The sequence below is a fragment of the Syngnathoides biaculeatus genome, chromosome 17 (genome assembly GCF_019802595.1).
Source record: "Syngnathoides biaculeatus isolate LvHL_M chromosome 17, ASM1980259v1, whole genome shotgun sequence".
Taxonomy (NCBI): Eukaryota; Metazoa; Chordata; class Actinopteri; order Syngnathiformes; family Syngnathidae; genus Syngnathoides; species Syngnathoides biaculeatus.
Genome location: NC_084656.1, coordinates 13,288,572 through 13,309,288, shown reverse-complemented (window position 1 = coordinate 13,309,288; position 20,717 = coordinate 13,288,572). Strand labels below are relative to the sequence as shown.

The following is a 20,717-nucleotide window of genomic DNA, read 5'->3' as shown; positions in this document are numbered from 1 at the left end:
CACACAGGCGGGTCTGGGATCCAACCCGGGACCTCAGAACTGTGAAGCCTACGCTTTACCAGCTGATCCACCGTGTCCGACTTAAATGAAGAGATATATTATGTATTTACATCTGCCTTTCGCAGTGTTTGTGATTACCAATACCTCCAGTTTGCTGGCAACCAGTTCATGGTGTAACCCGCCTCTTGCCCAAAGATAGCTGGGATAGGCACCCGTGACCCTTGTGAGGATGAGGGACTCGGAAAATGAATGGATGGAGTACCAATACAAAATAACGACACTGGCCAGTATCGGCCTTATTTCAATGTGTATAGTACTCAAGAAGGTTGCCGATATCAGCCATTGATACTCTAGGCAAAAAAATAAAATACATCTAACAGGAAGTAAGTCTTCCTCACCACGAGTTAGCGCTACGCTGCGGATGTTTCCCGCATTATCAAATCATTCTGTACATCAGAAAGAATGTTATTTGATCACAAGTATCTGTCATTGTGTGAGTTGAATTATGTATCAAAAGTACTAGTGGTGTGTCAAGCGTGAGTAACTGTACTGGTATCAGTTTGAATAAAAGTGGTATTCAACATCCCTAGATTAAATCCACGGGAACTTTAAAATGTTCAGCTCATTTTGGACATATGTGGCAAAAACATTCCAGGACTGGTGTCCCAAAAAATACTTTAAACCCAAATGACAAACATTTTCATCGTGGGCCAGCAAGTCTGCAATTAGATTCTTGGCCGTTTGCCGACATGGCTAAGTATGACTTTTTTCACACACACACACACCCCCCCCCCCCTCCCACGCTCAAGGGGGCATCACAGTGACCAGTTTTGGTCAAGGTGGCCGTAGCGACAAAACTGTGGAGGATCCCAGAAGAATCCTTCCAAGGAGTCCTTGAACGTGTGGGACGGACAGCTAGGAAAGTCCCGTGGACTGCGAGAGAGTAGAGAAAACTTGTAGTTTGGATTTGAAATGTTGTTTTTGTGAAACCACTTTATGGACTTTTCTGGCACATCCTCTATACAGCACTATTAATCACATTCCCCAAACGTTCACACTTTCACCATTCCAGATACAGTGATAGCCTTGTTGTTCAAATAAATGGGCCGAGATTTCACAGTAAATCTGCACATTTTTGAGTAAATTGAGATGAGAGCGTCACTCGCTTAGGAAATATACTGTTTTTTATCTATCTATCTATCTATCTATCTATCTATCTATCTATCTATCTATCTATCTATATCTATCTATCTATCTATCTATCTATCTATCTATCTATCTATCTATCTATCTATCTATCTATCTATCTATCTATCTATCTATCTATCTATCTATCTATCTATCTATCTATCTATCTATCTATCTATCTAGCAAGCTAGCTAGCTAGCTAGCTAGTGAGATTTTAAAATATAATTCAAGACTGATTTAGGTCGTGCTTGGATTTTTTTTCTGTCGTCAGTGGGTGGCAGCATCGTTCAACGTGAACGTTGTCTATAACATACCGAAGTAGACTGACACAAATCTTTTTGACCGAAAACAAAATAAGGTCGAGGCTTTCCCCAAGCCCCCGTGACTTTAAGAGCCCCCCCATAAAATGCAATATGATTGCAACAAACTTCACAAAAGTGGTGAGGTGGGGATAAAATAAGCGGGGGCGTGCGTGCGTGTGCGCGCGCACACGACCTCCGCCTCCTGCAGGCCGGACGGGCATCAATAACGGGGTGTGTCCCGGGCCAGCCTCAAAAGTAGCGGCTTTGCGCTCAGCTGCCACGCCGTCCTGACGCCTCCCTGCGCCCCGAGCCTGCAGCTAGAAACGCTCACCGCGGCTCGCCCACGTCTCCGTTTGCTCTCCGTTTTGTTTTTTGTATTTTTTTCCCCCTCGTGTAACAACATTGAGGATCGGTAAGGTACGACAAATTTGACTTTCAGCTAGTTGGCCGGGAAAGTAATTTGATGCTTAAATGAAGTCAAATGGCTTTCCTGCATAACAATAAGAATGAACAGGCCTTATTTCTGTACGGCGGCCTTCTTTGTGTGACTTTCAGTAGTAGCAGTGTTGTAGTAACAACCTTGTAATAATATAGTGCACCCCCTTGCCTTATAAGGACATAACCCTTGTGTGCAGACGGAGTGGTTTCCATCGTGTACTTTGGGATCACGGTGGACAAAGATATTGTGCTTAGCACGTTTTCCTCACAGATTTATTGTTATGGGTTTGAATCAGGGCTGCCTCCACCCTTCTTCTGTTTTCCCTGTGCTTGTGCGCCCCCCCCCCCTCCAGGTTTGTGAGGTGAAGTGAAGATTTTAAATTCTCCATATAAATGTGAGTGCAAATAGCTCTTTGTGTATGTGACCTGCAACCAATCAAGTGTTTCAAATTTAAAGTCAAGTGAAAAAGGACACAACTCCCAGCTCGCCTAATAAGGTTAAGCGGGATTGAAAACAGATTGGATGGAAGGATAATAAACACTTTGGCATGATTCAAGATACATAATTAAAGAACTAAGCAGAAATGGCGTGCTTACCATGATCTATTGTATGCCATCCACAACAGGATATGTCTGTTGTTCCCATAGCAACGTCGAATCACAGAGTGATACAGAGGAAGTGGCGACGGTGACCACGGGATGATCGTGTCACTCAGTGTTGTGTTTGTCATAACAGTGTGGAAGGAGGCGAAAAAGATAGACGGCTGCCATCCAATCAAAAAGGATTGGCGGGAAATCCTCACCCAAATATGAGTCCAACAAGTCTGCGTCCTCGCTAATCTGCGCCAGTCGGTGGAAGTCTCAAACAACAACATGCTTTCTTTGTGTGCGTCTTGTGTGAGATTTGGGTCTTTGCTGAAGCTCCAACGAGGACACAAAGAAAAGAAATTTATTCTTTCCCCACATTTAGTTTAGACTTTAACAGGATTGTCACAAGGTTGCGTGTCGCGAACCGATGCAGGTCACGAAACCAAAATATATTTAGGGGTTTAAGATCCCCTTGAGGGATTTAATTGAGTACCATTAATTAGTACATCGGCGGCACGGTGGATCAGCTGGTAAAGCGTTGGCCTCACAGTTCCGAGGTCCCCAGTCAGTTTCCATTTGCTGAAGCCACCTTTTCTTTTTTCGCGACCGTGCCCAAGTGCACAAAGCCGGACTCAATGCAAGATGTTGTGGGAAATCTGAACACGTCAGTCCTCCTTTAGGGAAAATCCCAGTACAAGGCTGCAGTTACGCCACATAAATATGCATTTCACAAATAAAACTGTGAATCATGAGAATGCTTTTTCCCAAGTGGGACAGCAGCTGACAAATCACAAGGGCCTTGATGCCCATGCTGTTTTGGGACATATGAGGCTTCTGTTTGTGCTGCAGCACTTTTGAGCCCTGCAGCAGGGGCCGTCCAAAAGGAGGGGCTGTGATGAGCTAAGTGTGGGGGAGGGGACCACATAACGTGGGAGCCAAAGAGGGGGGGTCTTGAGGCTAGAGCGTTCTGTGCAGTTCCACAAAGGTTGGGGACACATTCCTCCCAGTGTGTCAACCTTTTTGGGGCTAGAATTTTAGGTTAGTTAGCTGAAACCAAAACAAATCAGATCTTACCGAAACACTGAATGGTATAATCAACCGTTGCAAACCGTGTTATATGCTGTAACAAACGTTTGGTTTATTATGGCATGTTCAGGCAGCATAGTTGAAATATGGTTCATGCTGCCTTACAGTTCAGAGATTCTGGGTTTGACTCTTAGGCTTTACTGTGTTTCGTTTGCCATACTAGTCTGTAGTGTAGCCTGCCACTCACCCAAAGTCAACAGAGATAGGCTCCAACTCATCCATTTTCAGAGTTCAGACATACTTTTCTGTCTTAGATTTTTTTTTCCAAAGTGTTAACTTCCTCAGGCATGACGAATCCCCCCTAATGTTTGCTTTATTAGGGCTGACAAAGCCAGTGTCTTACTTGGGAGGAAAAATAGCTTTGGTGCTCAGCGATGGGTGAGCACTTTCCTCCATTGGGGGCTGTGATCGCAGTCAAAGGCTGCCATAGTGATTTTTGTAGTTTATTCTTGAAGCGCCGCAAAACCAAAACTGCACAAAAGATATGCATGAATCTGTATATGTATGAATCTGTGTCAGTCTCCAGATTTTTACAAGGATTCTATTTTTAACAAGACAGCTACATGTGTGACTGAGTTTGAAGAATCTCCTGCGGTGCCTTTTTAGGTACTGTATTTTGATGAAATGTATATTTAACAGAAGTAATCTGAGTATGAATGTTAAAGGTCCTGTAGTTTTGGCTCTTTAGCTCTCACATGACTTAGTATAAATGTGTCCATTTTATTAAAAAAAAAAAAAAAAAAAACATCTTGGTTTTGTCATAAGAGTGTCACAAAAAGGCACCCAAGCTACTTCTGTTTGACCCAGTTTTCTGTCCACTTTGTCTATATTTGACAAAGACTTCCCGCTTTCCTCTGATTGATTGCCTCCGTGTAGAAGACATTTATGAGCTCACACGTGTTTGTAATGGTGACACCGCAGACTCAGGGAGAGGTAGTGATATACGGTGTAGAGCTCATGCATGTGACGTCACCATGTTCACCGCACCATATTGCTGGTCAAACAGAGGTGCTCGACATTGTGGTAAACATTGAACCATAGGGGAATATTTACAATACCCGAGACTTGTTGTACTGTTGGTTGTCACAACAGACGAGACAGATATTCAGAGATCATGCTACAGCATACCAGCTGAAAAGACCAGGAAAGATCGATGGATTTCAATAATTAAACATGATGGCTGGTGGCCAACCAAATTCACACGCCTGTGTAGCGATCACTTCATTACAGGTAGGAATTATTCTTTATGAGAAATTACGAAGTATTCATAATGCCAAGTTAACTCATTTGAAAACAATGCGTATTTTAAAAAATAAATGTCTGTCGCAGAGAGGTTTAGAGGTGTGTGCGTGTGTGTGTGTGTGTGTGTGTGTGTGTGTGTGTACGTGTGGCCGCAATACGCTTCCGTGTACGGAGGAGCTGACTCCCCGTCCTCTTTTTTTCCAATCAGAGTTAATGAATGCCATTTTTTGTAAAACCGGGGGTCATTTATTTAAATATTGGCATTTGTATTGAATACCAGCCGAAAAGATCGATGGATTTCGGCAAAGGTTAACGTGTAGTTGAGTACCCTTCTGCGTTCACGAGCCATTCCCCGTTGAGAACAGATCCAGCAACGAAGTATTTGTATGCATCCAGACATTTATACGCTTTGAAAGTCTTCTCCCAATACTGGTTGGTGTGCTATAAGACATAGTTTCGTTTCATCTCAACAGACTTACCATTAAACAATGCTTCGTTAGACCGGAAATACGGCCAGTCACGTGATTTCGTGACGTCGGTCCACACGCTCTATATAAGGTTGAGACTCGGGTCTCTTGGTGGAAAAATGTCTGGGATTGAGCAATTCATACTCCACATGATTACTGAGGTACCATTGACCCAAAATTGCATACCGAATAATACAAAAAGCTGGTTTGGTAAAATATGAGACCTTTAAGTTTTTGTTGTTCCCTACTAAACATGTTAACAGTTTTTTTTGTTATATGTTGACATAATTCTCAAGGTGTCACGTTAAAAGTTCTATACCAAGCGTCTGCCTTCATGTCCAAAGATCCAGTGGTTCCAGTTAAATCTTTGCATGCATGTGGTAATCAGATTGTTGGGTGTGTCCCTTCGTGACTTTACAGTACCCTCCAGCAGAAGTTGGAGTTTTATAACCAGTAGTTTGGAACATAATGTTATCATCATTGTTCATCATAAATTATATTTAGGACGTAGCAGTAGTACACGCAAAAAATACTTTTAGAGATATGAACTGGCTGCTGCCAAGCCCCACCAACTCAGCATTTAGACTTAGCCTATACGCACATCGTGTTTTACCATCATACTTAACTATATTTATAATTTCATATGTACCTTTGGCTAGAAGCAGAGTGCAGAAAGCATCTGATGTTGTTAGGTTGGGTTGCCCGGTGTGCAGTTATACATTATTTTCGTGAGCACCCAGAGCAGGAACGTATGTACTACTTTGCCATAACGTGTATCCATATTTCTTCTCTTATGCCATCACAAATGAGAGGAAATGACATTGAAAAAACTCAAGCCAGCAACATATTCAACTTGAAACTGTAAAATGAGTTTCTCCTAACTACGCTTCCATATTGCAACGGATTGTGGACAAATTGTTACAACAGTGAGTTGTGATTGTTACGTAAAAAAAATGCAGAAATAGTGGAAAAGCAATTTCTTGGCCAGATTGTATTGTTGTCCCCCAAATATCTTACTTCCCCCTTCGAGAGTCAGCATCTAGATGGTTGCCATGCTTGTGGTTCCAGTGTGAACACCCAGACGGTGACTCATACACATAGAGACGCTGCTTAACTGTGGGGAAACAGATTCAAACTGTTTCAAACTGCACGACCCTCAACTTTGAAAAATGTTTGGCTCATAATAATCGAGAAACGCTGTGTGCTTCAGCTGTCATGACGACATATTTAGAGAAATAAATGAGTCGAGAGAAACGGTGCCTAAATTCGGTAGGAAAGGCCAAAAAAAGGGCAAAATCTAACTTGCTAACACTGCTTCAATTCAGAGAACTTGTTTACACGCTGCAGTGTTTACTGTTCCAGCAAGAGAGTCGAACTAGTCTGCTGAAAACATTTCTGTGACCAATAGTATTATTTATTCTCATGGTGTTTATTATGTCATCTTAATTCTTTGCCATTGTAGTCAAACTATTACACATTCAAATTACAATAAATAATAAATGACTATGCATAGACAATATTTGTCAACATGTCGTTTTTGCAATATATTTTGGGTTAATGCACGACAAAACACAAAAGGCCTTATTGTTGTGAAAGTTTGTGGATGGGTGGAGCACAAACCATGAAGTAAATACCATTTTCCATCTTGAACATGCTATTTTTATGATACACGCCTTGTTATTTGCCTCCTAAAACTGAAACCTTGTAATGGCTTTATAGAAGTTCAGAAAATGTGACTTCTTTTTTTTTTTTTTTTTTTTTTTTTTTTTTAACATTGCAAAGCTGTACCTTCAGAACTCTTTGTATGGGCCATTTTACAATTGTTATTTTTCCATGAAACATCCATGGCGTCCGGACTTCATTTAATTGACTGTTGCTGATTAGTTACTCTGATAAAAATGTAAACAGGAAGGTCAGGCCTCCTTTCTCACATTTCAAACATTACATGCCACTGAGCAGGCACCTACTGAAACCCTCGACTAGACTGGCGCCATCACAAATGGTCAGAAATGATCTTGGAGCATTTAGCATTTAACTTGGCGGATACATACACAGTTGTATTTAGTGAATAAAGTACAGACGTTTTTCCATTTTCAATAGTGCTTGTGTGAGCTGGAGCCTCTCCCAGCTGAATTTGGGCGAGAGGTGGTGTACAATTTGGACGGATTACCAGCCAATCGTAGGGCACCAAGAGACAAACGGCCATTCACACCCACATTCACGCCTACGGACAACATTGATACTAGTTTCTGTGTTCAAGTTATAAGTGGATCTGTACTTTTGCTTCCAAGTGTAGTGTGCCACAATTATGTGAAATAAGGCCATTTTATCAAGTCTTGTTACATGTTGGTGCCAGGATTTTAGGTTCTTACCAGTTAAGATGCAATTTAAAAAAATGCAGTCCTCTCTCTATTCCCACTTATTATTCAGGCTTCCACTCTGTTCCTGTTATTCATTACAAGTCCAGAAGTATTTGTACAATAATTATCATTTTGCTTATATGCCCACAATGCATTTAAAATTAAAGCATCAAACTAAGATTAAAGTGGAGGCCTGTATCTTTAACCCTAATTCAACCCAATAGAGCATGCTTTTCTAGATACAGAAGATAAAAAGTGAAGGCAACAAAAATGAGAAACAATTGACAAGTCAAGGTGGCAGCAGTGAAGGCCTGGCAAAGTATCTAGGCTCTACTTTCACAGTTCGCAAAAGATTTTCATCCAAGTATTAAAATAATCTCAGTTAGCATTGATAATGTTATGGTACATGCCGCTTGGGTTTCATACGTGGCGGTGTGGGTTTGATTTCCGGTCAACGCCTCAGGACTCAGCTACTGCAGTGCAGTCTTATGCTGCCCCATGACAGGATAAAAGCGAGGGTTGCATCTGCTGTAAAAAAAAAAAAACTATCACCAACAAAACATGCGCTGTGCCAACCTTTGTGTGTTTATTGGCAAATGTGATTGACTTGCAACCGGGCCTGGGCTTGGACAGGCTCCAGCTTCCCTGAACAGGAGAACCCATATTGAAACTGGATGGCTGTACTGGATTAAGTCTTCTCCCAATACTTTTGACCATTGAAGCGAGGTACCGTACCCTCCATAAAATGGCTGTAATTGCTAAACGTTCATTGTCATATTTCCAGAACACCTCATTAATTAAAGTTTCAAATCTACTGCTCACATCCAGTGTTTCATTAAAGGCAAAAATCATAAAACCTCAATGCTCACATATTTCTGGAACTTGTTGAATCGGTTCTGTTTCCACAATTCAATAATGTGTGTTGCAGATGTGCAAATTTGGGATACGCCGAAGACAAAATATACTTGATCTCCATATGGTGTTTGGAGCGTCTCTGTCGGACTCTTTTAGTCATAATATGTCCTTTCACAACGGGAAACACCCGAACTCCGCAGGGAACCCGTGATTCACTATGCAGTGCACTAATATCTAACTATAGCTCAAACTTCGTATCCATGGCAACACCACAGTCTTAAGGGGAGCGGCTTGATGTTTCCACGAGCAATTGGCTCGTAAATGGGTGGAGCTAAGCTTGACTTATCACAGAGTGACTACTGTTGCCCCTGCGGCGTTTGTACACATGGTCTGACCAAGCTTGTTGCCAGGACAACACACCTATATGCTCAGATCCGCCGCGGAGTGAAAGGAATTCAACTTCTAAAAAGTTACGTGGTCGGCTTGCAGGTAGAATGGCAGAGCACCCAGAGTTCGAGCGGGCCGGAAAGAAGCAGGGCCTCCAGGTGTGGCGGGTGGAGAACTTTGACCTTGTTCCCGTTCCCGAGAACCTTTATGGAGGATTTTACACAGGCGACGCGTACATCATCCTCAACACCATCAAGCAGCGCTCAGGAAACCTGCAGTATGACCTCCATTTCTGGTTGGGTGAGTGGCGCGAGCCTGACAATTTCCCAAATGCAGAATCATCCAATCAGCATCCACTCTTAAATAGTTGGACCAACAATGGGAATACATAGTCAATGATGGCCTAAATATTGTTTACCGCACACTATGTTCGCTATTGTTTGAGTGCGTGGAAGTCAACAATGCTAGTTTGAGGAAGTCCAGGAGCAGAAACTGTTAGTGAAGTTTGCCAACAATACTTACAAGCAAATGGTTATTAAAAACAAATAATATTCAGATCAAAGGTTATAGGGTCTGGATTAAAAATCAATTTTGTACATATATTTCCTGTTTCTTTTAATGCGGCCAAACATAAATTAATGACCATATGTGGTTTTGTGTCAGATTTTAATGCAAAATTTGATAATCTGGATTGATGGGCTACGCCTGGATTAAATAATGTGCCGGTTTAACATTGAGTCTTTGTTCTGTTGTCTTTGCGCAGGTGATTTCTGCACCCAGGATGAGAGCGGCTCAGCGGCCGTATTCACGATCCAAATGGATGACTTCCTGGGTGGAAAACCCATTCAGTATCGGGAAGTCCAGGGTCACGAGTCCAAAACCTTTCTTGGCTACTTCAAGTCTGGGATTAAGTACATGGTGGGATTTTAACTCATGTTTACATTAAAAACCGTATGATTGTTAGATTTTGCTATCATTTGGTTCAATTCCAAGTTTGTTTTAACCTCATTTTTATTGTAATTTGGTGTGCTGATTTCATATGTTGCTGTATTTACATTTTGAAAAGTTTTTAAGTACACTTGTTTGAGTCCCTCCTATTTTTTTTTTTAAATAATGAATCTTTATGCCTAAATCCCACAACATTTACTTGTTCTCAAGCATTTGCTGAAGCACACAACATTTCATCCCACTGTATTCATGGTAAAAACGTATTCCGAGATAGAACTTGATATTAATATGCAGTCATCAACTTCGGAAAATGTGTCTCGTCTGTACCAGAAAGGAGGTGTGGCATCAGGGTTCAAGCATGTCGTCACCAATGAGGTGGTTGTACAGAGAGTGCTCCAGGTTAAAGGTCGCCATGTCATCAGGGCAACCGAGGTGCCTGTTAGCTGGGATAGCTTCAACCAAGGAGACTGTTTCATTCTGGACTTGGGAGCTGTGAGTCACCCGGGGTCCCTTTTTCTGTGCTCTTACTGCAATTATGGGTTAGAGTCCTTTATCAGGGCGAAGGTTGTGTTACCTTACTTTTCCCCCTTCCTGACGCTTTGCAGGAGATTTATCAGTGGTGCGGCTCCCAGAGTAACCGCTTTGAGAAGCTGAAGGCCACGCAGGTCGCCAAGGGGATCCGTGACAACGAGCGCAGTGGGAGGGCCCGCGTTTATGTCTGTGAAGAGGGAAGGGAGAGAGAGAAAATGATAGAGGTAAGATCATTTCATGCTATATGCACTGAACAATCATAAGCAAGAACAGTCGGTACATGTAGGTAATGCAATCCAAGTTATGAATATAATACCATGACAAACCCAGATACTTAATCAAAATGGAGGTAATTTTTTTTTTTTTTAAAAGGAAGCATACTTTAAAATATAGTTCTTACATTGAATGTTGCTCGATCGTTTAAGTATCCTTGCGCACCGGATATGAGACTCACACAGTTTTTTCTGTCCTTAGGTTTTAGGAGAAAAACCAGATCTGCCTCTCGGAACCTCTGATGACATCAAGGCTGATGTTTCTAACAGGAAGAGGGCCAAACTCTACAAGGTACTCATGCTTTCTTTTTGCTGTCCTCACAATAACATTTTCTTATATGGTAGCCTCATTTTGGTGAGCGGTTTTGTGTAAAATGATGTATACTTAGAAATACTGGTTTAGGTAGTCGCGAGTCTTGAGTGTAACTACAAGCATGTCGTAATAATATTGATTATTCTGTAGAAACTACGTCATGTGAAAGAGGAAAAAGGATGTACCATGGGAGACATCCATGTCTTGGATGTTATTAATATCAAGTAACAAGTATAACACAAATCTTAAACCACAGGTGTCAAAATCAAGGTCCGGGGGACAGATCTGGCCCGCCACATTATTTTATGTGGCCCATGAAGCCAAATCTAAATTGTCAATTTCCATGATCCTTGTAAAAATCTGCACCAAAATTTCAAATTGTCATATATCGTAAATGATAATGTTGAGATATTACAAGCATTTTTGTGTTAACAAACATGTATAGTTGAAAAACACACTACTCTTGATTTCTGATTCCAAAACTAGTTCATAAATTGATGATGTAAATATAATGAAATTATTAAATATTTTTGTTCCACAGTCACAATGGCCCTCTGAGGGAAACTGAAACAACAATGTGGCCCGCAAGAAAAATAAGTTTGGCACCCCGGTCTTAAACGTTGTAGTAAATAGGAAAATACTGTTTGTCACCGCACTAAAAGTAATACAGTAGTAATACAGGCTCAATTTAAGAAGAGGCTAGAAAAGAGACAACGCGAGAAATAGAACTTTTTAGTGTGACATGTTTTATAGCAAAAAACTCTTAACCAAATAAGTCCTGATACGGACAATAAACATCAAAAACAACTGTAGGAAATATGATAAAGCAGGACATACTGTACATAACATAAAAAAGAAAAAAAATAGCCAGGCAACCCACCATTCATCCACTTCCTCTTTTGCTGGTGTGGCACCAATATTTTCCTGCAGATCAAACACCATCAAAGTCACGTGATTACATTATGTAATACAAAATTCTATCAACTATTCACTCAGATGGCCATGTGAATATTATACTTCTTTGGAATATTGACATTGTTGAAGTGCACATTTCTAGAACAGTGCGCTTTTGATCAGTAGTGGGTAGGCCGTGGCCCGCATTGAAGGGTTACAGCGCCGACGTTTTGAATCACGAGATAATGCAAAACTGACAATGGATTTCCTCTGACATGGAGGATTGAGGGCCAAGGTGCGCGGGTATCAATGACAATGTGAGACTGATCAAAGTTAGAATTGTTGGTGATCACGAGGTCCATTATTCTGTTTAGACTGTGGCTACTTTTATATGCATAAATGCCCAGAAGTATTCAGCACACCAATCTTTCACAATGTCAATTCTTTAAACCACTTGGGGAAAATTTAAGCAAGAGCATTTGATGGAGCCTGTCATGCATTTCCAGAGACAAATAAAACCTCGGAACTGCCATATTGATCCCCAATATATCCAACCTACAAAAGGTCATCATATATAATAGTGACCAATTGTTTAACCGTTGTCGTTTGTTTTTCTTCATACATTTAATATGGCTCTGAAAAGATTTTCTGAAAACTGACAGTGCTGATAGGAAATGGATTCTTCATCCACATTCCATGAACTGACCAATATGTCTTTGTTTTCCATGCCACCTTCTCTGGTAGGTTTCCAATGCCAGTGGAGGTATGAGTATTGCCCTGGTGGCCGAGGAGAACCCGTTCCGTCAAAGTGCCCTGGAGACCGGTGACTGTTTCATTTTGGACCACGGCTCTGACGGAAAGATCTATGTATGGAAAGGTAAAGGTGTAGTTTTCAGGTCACGATCCGTTTGGATAAAATGGTAGTATTGTAATCCTCTGCATACTTGCAGGTCACCATTTGCAAATTCACCTATTTGTGTTTTTTCTCTTTTGTTTTGGAACCTATCCGCCATGATTCACTCCAAAACTCCCTACGTGATGCCTCTTTCTAAAATGGCGAAGATGCCACAAGATGGCTTTAAAGGCCCGTCTAAAGTGTTTCAACGTCAACTACGTGCAGTGATACGTCACAACAGTGTGACAAGCTTTATATCTTGGATAGGAGCTGAGTTTAGTCTGGATTGTTAGTGGAAAGTCTTATACAAGTGCATTTAAACAGAAATGAAATCATATGTTAGCCATTTGTATAGAACTCAAATTTAAATATTTTGGTATCAGTGTGTGATGTATTTACATTTTTTTGGGCAGAGTGTCACTTACTTTCATTTTACTGCTATCCCCTAAATACTGTACTTTTCTCTCTCTCTCTGTCTCTCTCTCTCTCTCCCTCTCTCTCTTTACTTCAAAGGTCAAGACGCCAACATGGATGAGCGAAAGGCGTCGATGAAGGCTGCCGAGGAGTTCATCAAGAAAATGGGCTACCCCAAACACACTCAAGTGCAAGTCCTGCCAGAGATGGGCGAGACGCCGCTTTTCAAGCAGTTCTTCAAAAACTGGAGGGACAAAGACCAGACCGTGGGCCTGGGTGTAGCCTACATCGCTAACAGCATCGCCAAGATCCCGAAGGTGCCCTTCGACGCCGCCTGTCTGCACGACTCCCCCGCCATGGCCGCCCAGCACGGCATGGTGGACGACGGCACTGGAGAGAAACAGGTGAGACCCTGGAGGCCACGTGAGTTCTCTTCAAATAGATGACTTGATTTAGTACTGGACTGGTAAAACGGTGCACGTTGACACTAAAAATAATTGAGGATTCTCTTCCTGAGCTTCTCCCACATGTGTAAAGTATAAAACTTCTAACTGACAACAAAATCAGTAGGTGATGCATCATTACTACATTATGCTCGTCGACCTCCTGCAGAAAATTAGTTTGTGACAAATTTCAATTTGAATCTGCATATCAGGTTATTTTTTCCAACATTATAGTTAGTGAGTGTGTGTAAGAGGAAAATTATGATAAACAAATCTGTGGCCGGTGGAACGGCGGATCAGGTCGTAAAGCGTTGGCCTCACAGTTCTAATGACTCGGGTTCGATCCCTGCCCCTCCTGTGTGGAGTTTGCATGTTCTCTCTGTGCCTGCGTGGGTTTTCTCCGGGTGCTCCGGTTTCCTCCCACATCCCAAAAACATGCAACATTAATTGGACATTCTAAATAGCCCCTAGGTGTGATTGTGAGTGCGGCTGCTTGTCTCGATGCGCCCTGTGATTGGCTGGCAACCAGTTCAGGGTGTACCCTGCCTCCTGCCCGTTGACAGCTGGGATAGATTCCAGCACTCCCCCCACCCCCTCGTGAGGATAAGCGGCAAAGAAAATGGATGGATGGAAATCTGTGGCCAGAACTGATTGCAAAAACGAGGTGGTGGTATTCAAATTAATAATTTGCTGATTATTGGAGTTGTATTTTTTTTTTTTTTGGGTAGTTTATTTCGCTAACAGTATTCAAATATTAGGGAGGCAAATATTTAAATGATTCTGTACAGGTATATACTACGTTAAACTAATACTGCTATGCAGTGGCGGGAAGTAATGAAGGACAAATATTTAACTCTATTTAAGTAGATTTCTCAAGTATCTGTATTTGACTTGAATATTATTTTTACTGAGAAATTGCAGTTGACAACTGACAGCTGTACTTTCTGCTCCTTACTTCGTCATCTGCTCAGGTTTAAAAAAAAACAAAGTAATGAAATAAAAGTAACTTTTCAAACCTCATCAGATGATGACGTCACATTAAAAAAAAGACCTAAACAGAGAGAGGTAAAGTGTTGATTTGTTTATTGATTGGTCTGTTGATTGACTCATTGATTGGGAATTGTGAGTCTTAAAAGGCAAAACATAAACCTTCCATTAATCTTTAACAATGACGATGCAACAGATTTGGAGACGCAAGACCCAACCATGGACTCGGCCGAGTAGAATATATATATATTTTTCCTGTCACTGTGATCAGCTACCATTTAGCATTTTTCTCGGTAGTAACCGCAGCGATATGATGGCATAAAAGCAGGAGTTGGGGAGACCATGGCAGAATTTTTGAAACCGGAGTTTCAAATGATTCAGATTCTGTCCTATGAGAGTGGAGGACATCACCTGTTTTGTCTTTCCTGGCAGATCTGGCGTATTGAGGGGTCTGACAAGGTGCCGGTGGACCCGTCTACATACGGGCAGTTCTTTGGTGGAGACAGTTACATCATCCAATATAACTACCATCACGGAGGACGTCACGGACACATCATCTACATGTGGTGAGATAGGATAAGCTTGTAAACTATACAAACAGGAAGAAAAAAAACTACATATTTCCTGGACAGGCCTCTGAGTGTGTTTGCATATGATGATTATAGTTCCTCTTCTCCAGGCAGGGCATGGACTCGAGCCAGGATGAAATCGGGGCTTGCGCAATCCTGAGCGCCCAGCTGGATGAGGAGCTTGGCGGCGGTCCTGTCCAGGTAGCGCTCATCGAACTCCTACGCCCGAAAATGCTTTTTATTTTCATGACCTCAAACCCACTCAGTCACTCAGATTGTCAGCGGTCCTCTCTGGCTCCCGGGAAGCACTTTCGCCTCATCTGAGCTTTGACCGCTTTCACCATCTCCTTTCCTTGCCGCCGCTTCTCTCCTTCTTGACTTCACAATACGTCTTTCTCCTCAGGTTGTTGGTGCGCCTATAACCACTCAGGTATTTTCAAAACTGCCCCTTCACTTTTTGTCCAGAGCCAGTGACAAAACTCTACCTATACTTTGGATTTTAATATTTGAACAATGAAATCGTACCGTAAATCCCGACCTACAGAGCGCACCTGGTTATAAGCCTCACCCAGTACATTTGTAAAAAAAATAGAAAAATTTGGTACATAAATACGTTGCAGCTGTGTAAAAGCTGCAAGCGTCCACATTGAAACCGACATTGAAACGTGATATTTACAAAGAAAAATGGTACACAGAGAGTTTAACACTAGCGCCGCCGCGGTAACGCCGCCACACTTACGCTAGCGCCACACGCTAACAGGGCCGGGTAAAAAAAAAACATACTGGTAAAAGTCACTGAGACACGGCAATAACACGCTAGAGCAGCGTTAACAGGGCTGGACCGGTAAAAGTAAAAGTTACTTCCTACACTCGTACCTTTTCCCCTCGAGTGCCCCCTTGCGGGTGTTTAGAAAAAAATGCACAAATTAGCCGCATCACCGCATAAACCGCAGGGTTGAAAGCGCGTGAAAAGTCGCGACTTATAGGCCGGAAATTACGGTACTTGAACATCAATAGTGTAGCAGTTAACGATTCTTCCATGCAACTAATTCCGATCCTGCAATAGTGTGATGATGCCTCATAACATCGTTTGACGAGATTAAGTTTTAAATGTCCCCGTAGACAAAGTCTATACTGTATTTTGACCATAGTTCATAACATAGAACATCACCAACACTGGCTCTGTGCATGTCAGATGTGCATTTCTCAGATTTGCCTGCGTTTTCACCTCACTGTGTACTTTGTCATTTCCATGTGCATGCTTCATTATACTGTTATGTGTGCATTACACTACACTTCAACTGCATGGGCGGTAGTTTGTGTATGTAAAACACAAAAGCATTTTCCAAGATCCCCACTCGCACTTTCACGGGGCACTCATAAAAATGTAACCCTCAAACAATGTAACAAAAAACTTTTTAACTGTTATCCTTATGATAATGACGCAAGGATCCATTATTTTTCATTAAATTGAGTTATAACTTCATCTATATTGTTATGTATTGATTATATACTGATCTGATAATCTTCACTTTGTGTTACCATAACTTGACCAAAGAGATTTAGAAGATAATAATGCATGAATCCACAACAATTTGACACCCAGAACCTGCAGATGTGTGAATTGTAGTTTAGCTCGATGCTCCTCCTTTGTGGCCCAATTACGGCACTGCTGAATGTTAGATTACACAACAAATGAAAGCACAAAATTGCACGAAATAAGAATCTATCGTGTTGGTGTTGTGTCAGGTGAGGGTGGTGCAGGGTAAGGAGCCGGCCCACCTGATGAGTCTGTTTGGAGGACAGCCCATGGTGGTCTACAAGGGCGGGACGTCCAGGGAAGGCGGTCAGTCAGCTCCTGCGGAGACTCGCCTCTTCCAGGTGCGCTCCAACTCCGCGGGACACACCAGAGCTGTGGAGGTAAGACATCAGAAAAAGAGTCATGAAATAACAGTATGGAAGCTTGTCTGTATAAATCATAAATCGGAATCATTTTTCTGTGTATTGACTCAGAAGAACGTCTGTACCATCTGGAGTACCAATTGCAGATTAAATTCACTTCTAAAAATAGTCACCCCCCCAATAAAATTTACTTTAGTCTTTTGTGGAGACAGATGCCAAAATAGTCACTGCCTGAAATAATAACAGAAGATGAGAGTACTCACAGCACGGGCTTGATTATGGGTCGAAACCTAACATTTATGACAATTAAGGAGCTTAAGGAGCCCCCCCGTCCCCCTTTTCGCTTCACATAAGTGAGACAAACTCAGGAATTCAAAGCCATTTTTGGATTTCTTAATGTATTTTGCAAAAGGTTGGGCAAAGATGCTGAACATTTATGTTAATGCGTTTACTTTTTTTTTTTGCAGGGGAATAATATTAATCATAGAGAAATTATTTCATCAATCACACATTCCAGTTTTTGGATGTCATATTGCAGACTGTTGTAATGGGAAATTGTTTCTACATGTCAAAAAATGTTAATTGACATCAAATCAATCAACGTTATTTGCCCAAGTACAGGTATTGGTTGTGTAGATGTCACACGTTTGATTTCTAGCCTGTGTGGGTCCTTGAGGAGAAGTGGTGTAAAAAATTATCCACAAAAAAAAAAAAATCATTTATGCGTTTGTCCACAGGTTGATGCAGTGGCGGCCAACCTGAACTCCAATGACGCCTTTATTCTGGTGAGCCCTGGAGGTTCCTTCCTGTGGGTGGGAGTGGGGGCCAGCGACACTGAGAAGATGGGAGCCCAGCAACTGTGTGACATCTTGGGAGTGACCCCCACCGAGATGCCCGAGGGAGGGGAGGAAGGTAACGAGTCTCCTGATTATCACAACAAAACAAGATCCTGTTCACGGATCTTAAAAGGTTTCCCGACCAATTAGTGTTATCCAATTAGACTGAATTGAAAATTATATTTACTGTGAATAATATCTTTGTTCTATCTGTGGGAGTGACCTACTGTATAATGTCAGGCAGGACTCGTGATGAACAATCAACTAGATTCCCCCCCCACTAGATGGGAAATGTAGAATAGCTTTGTGTTCAACTAAATTGTCCAGATTTCACGTCAAGCAAGTACATGTACGTGGAAATGAAGACGAGATTACTGCATGTACTTTTTGGTGACATTTTTGGTCTGGTGCTGTGGCTCCATATAGGTTGGAACAAGCTACCATACATATTCCCTTCTCGTGAAGTTGCGTGAGTTGGCCATAGTACCTGTTTGAGATCTAGTAGAATAACAGGAACCATTCACAGGTCAGTTTTGGGATTCTCTCGGAGGAAAGACGGAATATCGCACTTCTACCAGACTTAAGGACAAAATGGACGCCCATCCACCTCGACTCTTTGTCTGCTCCAACAAGACTGGAAACTTCATCGTAAGTCAAAGTTACTAAAATGGCTACACTGTTGTCTCAACTTTTGCGTTTTCACTGACCCATTCAGCATCAGGTTTGGGGCTCCCATTGTTTCTTGCTACAATGTGCAATTGTGAAAAGTCACGATTTAGTCGAGAAGCGGATTTCGTATGCTTACGAAGGGTGGAACCCGTGACCCTAATAAAAAATGAAACGGATGGACACAACTTCAATTCCAGATTGAAGAGGTACCAGGAGAGATGACCCAGGATGACCTCGCCACTGATGATGTCATGATCCTCGACACCTGGGAGCAGGTTGAGAAAGCAGAACAATAATTTTGAGATCAAATCAAAAACGCCTTCAAAGGGAACGTAAATGACCCGATAATGTATTCTGTACTTCCCACGTGTGCGAAGGTGTTCGTCTGGATCGGCAATGAGGCCCAAGAGGAAGAGAAGACTGAAGCCATGGCATCTGGTAAGGGCGTTTTTGTGAAATCTTGTAATCATCAAGTCTACAAATTAAACGATGTTTTTTTTCTCATTTTGATATTTATAGGTGTTTTATAGCAAATTGAAATGTTATTCTTTCAACTACTGACAATATAGCTCTAAAATTTCAACGACAGCATTGGTTTTATTATTATACAGTACTTATTTAATAGAATGAAATCTGGTCAAAATACCAAAAAAGGAAAATTTACAGTGTTGTATTTTTGGTTTACAATCAGATTGAGTACCTCTAGAGATAGAAGACGTTACACAAACCTGTGAATAAATTGTAATGCCCCATAATGGATCACAAATTGGTGAGAACGCAGGAGTTAGATCGTGATCAAAGTAAATATTTGCATTAAATACACTTCTGAGCCATGAATATAAAACACCAAGAGTAATTAATAATCCGTGCGTGCTTTATGCCATGTAATCTCATAACCTCACAATGTTGAAAAAGCCTTGTACCGTACAGTGTCCTGACTATTAGGGAAGAAGTAATTAGTGTTAAGGAAGGAGTGATACATCTAAACTTTCTGAAATATTGGTATGTTGCAGACGAGCTACGAGTAAGTTTAGCTTGGGTCGTTAGCTGAAGTTATGCAGTCTTTGGCGCATGTGTTTTTGCACTGCTGAGTGATTCAAGCTCAAGCTAGTGAATGCCTTTATTCCTTGATAATTGATATTTTATGGGTTGCAAAAGCCACAAAGATGTGGAAAAAAACAAATAATCTCTAATAGTTTTAATTACAGTATATTACCTTTAAAGTATTGTGTGTTCATATTTACAGTTTAAACTGTTACTATGGGCAATTTTAAACATATTTGAGGGTGTCACTTATCCAGTCTTTCTCTACTAGTGTGGTTTTATGGTACTTAGTAAACTTTTATGCAGGTAAATTGATTGTTTATTGACAGTATTTTTAAAGTAAATCCAAGCTACATAATTGCACACCATCAGCAACAAATAACGAAATCGCGTCTCGCCCTCCAGCGGTGCGTTACATCGAGACCGACCCTGCCAACAGAGACCGCAGGACACCCATCGTGAAGATCAAGCAGTGCTTTGAGCCGCCCACTTTCACCGGTTGGTTCCTGGGCTGGGACCACGACTACTGGACCAGCGACCCCCTGGAGCGAGCCATGGCCGAATTGGCCCTGTGATCTCCCCTCTGGTCACCCTCCACGCCAGCCGTCCAACCAGCACCTGACACTTCGCCGCCTCTGCAAGCAAAAGACTATTTTTGTTTTTAGCTGCCAGTATGCCTTGAGACGTAATGTAGCCATTTTAAAAAAAAGAATGTAGTTTTTGCTCCAGAGTGCTACTTTCATTCTCTTTTAAAACCAGATAATAGCTGCAAATCTTTTCACAAACTGTCTTCATGCAGATTTTTTGTTCAAATGCAATCTCCTAGAAAATCAAATTGGACACATACCTAGACAACACAAGCAAGGTAATATTATGCCATATTTTTTATTTTTGAAATGGTATTCCACCTATTGTTTAGGGTTATGGAAGTGGCATGCATACAAGTTATTAATTGATCTGCACTGCTCCCTTTTTGCTGCTGCTAAAACTTGTCCATGTGTTACTTTTGGCATTTTCAATAAACCTTGCAATCACCATAAAATACACTTAAAATGTGTCTGTGTATATGTAATACACTACATATAGT

The 20,717-nt window shown here is 41.5% G+C and overlaps 1 protein-coding gene across 2 annotated transcripts; it reads left to right on the top strand.

The window, feature by feature from the left end:
- The first annotated feature begins 1,682 nt into the window (after positions 1–1,682).
- gsna (gelsolin a) lies at positions 1,683–20,676 on the top strand. Of its 2 annotated transcripts, XM_061800719.1 has the most exons (17): positions 1,683–1,907; positions 9,016–9,213; positions 9,677–9,831; positions 10,192–10,353; positions 10,467–10,616; positions 10,867–10,956; positions 12,616–12,748; positions 13,280–13,584; positions 15,043–15,176; positions 15,290–15,380; positions 15,583–15,609; positions 16,929–17,099; positions 17,819–17,993; positions 18,444–18,565; positions 18,784–18,861; positions 18,964–19,024; positions 20,036–20,676. In XM_061800719.1, the coding sequence occupies exons 2-17, from the start codon at positions 9,021–9,023 to the stop codon at positions 20,203–20,205; spliced, it is 2,217 nt and encodes a 738-aa protein (XP_061656703.1). In that variant the 5' UTR covers positions 1,683–1,907; positions 9,016–9,020; the 3' UTR covers positions 20,206–20,676. The 2 variants fall into 2 exon arrangements, with proteins under 2 accessions (XP_061656703.1, XP_061656704.1); XM_061800720.1 differs by lacking the exon at positions 15,583–15,609 and having other exon boundaries at positions 1,684–1,907.
- Positions 20,677–20,717: the final 41 nt, after the last annotated feature.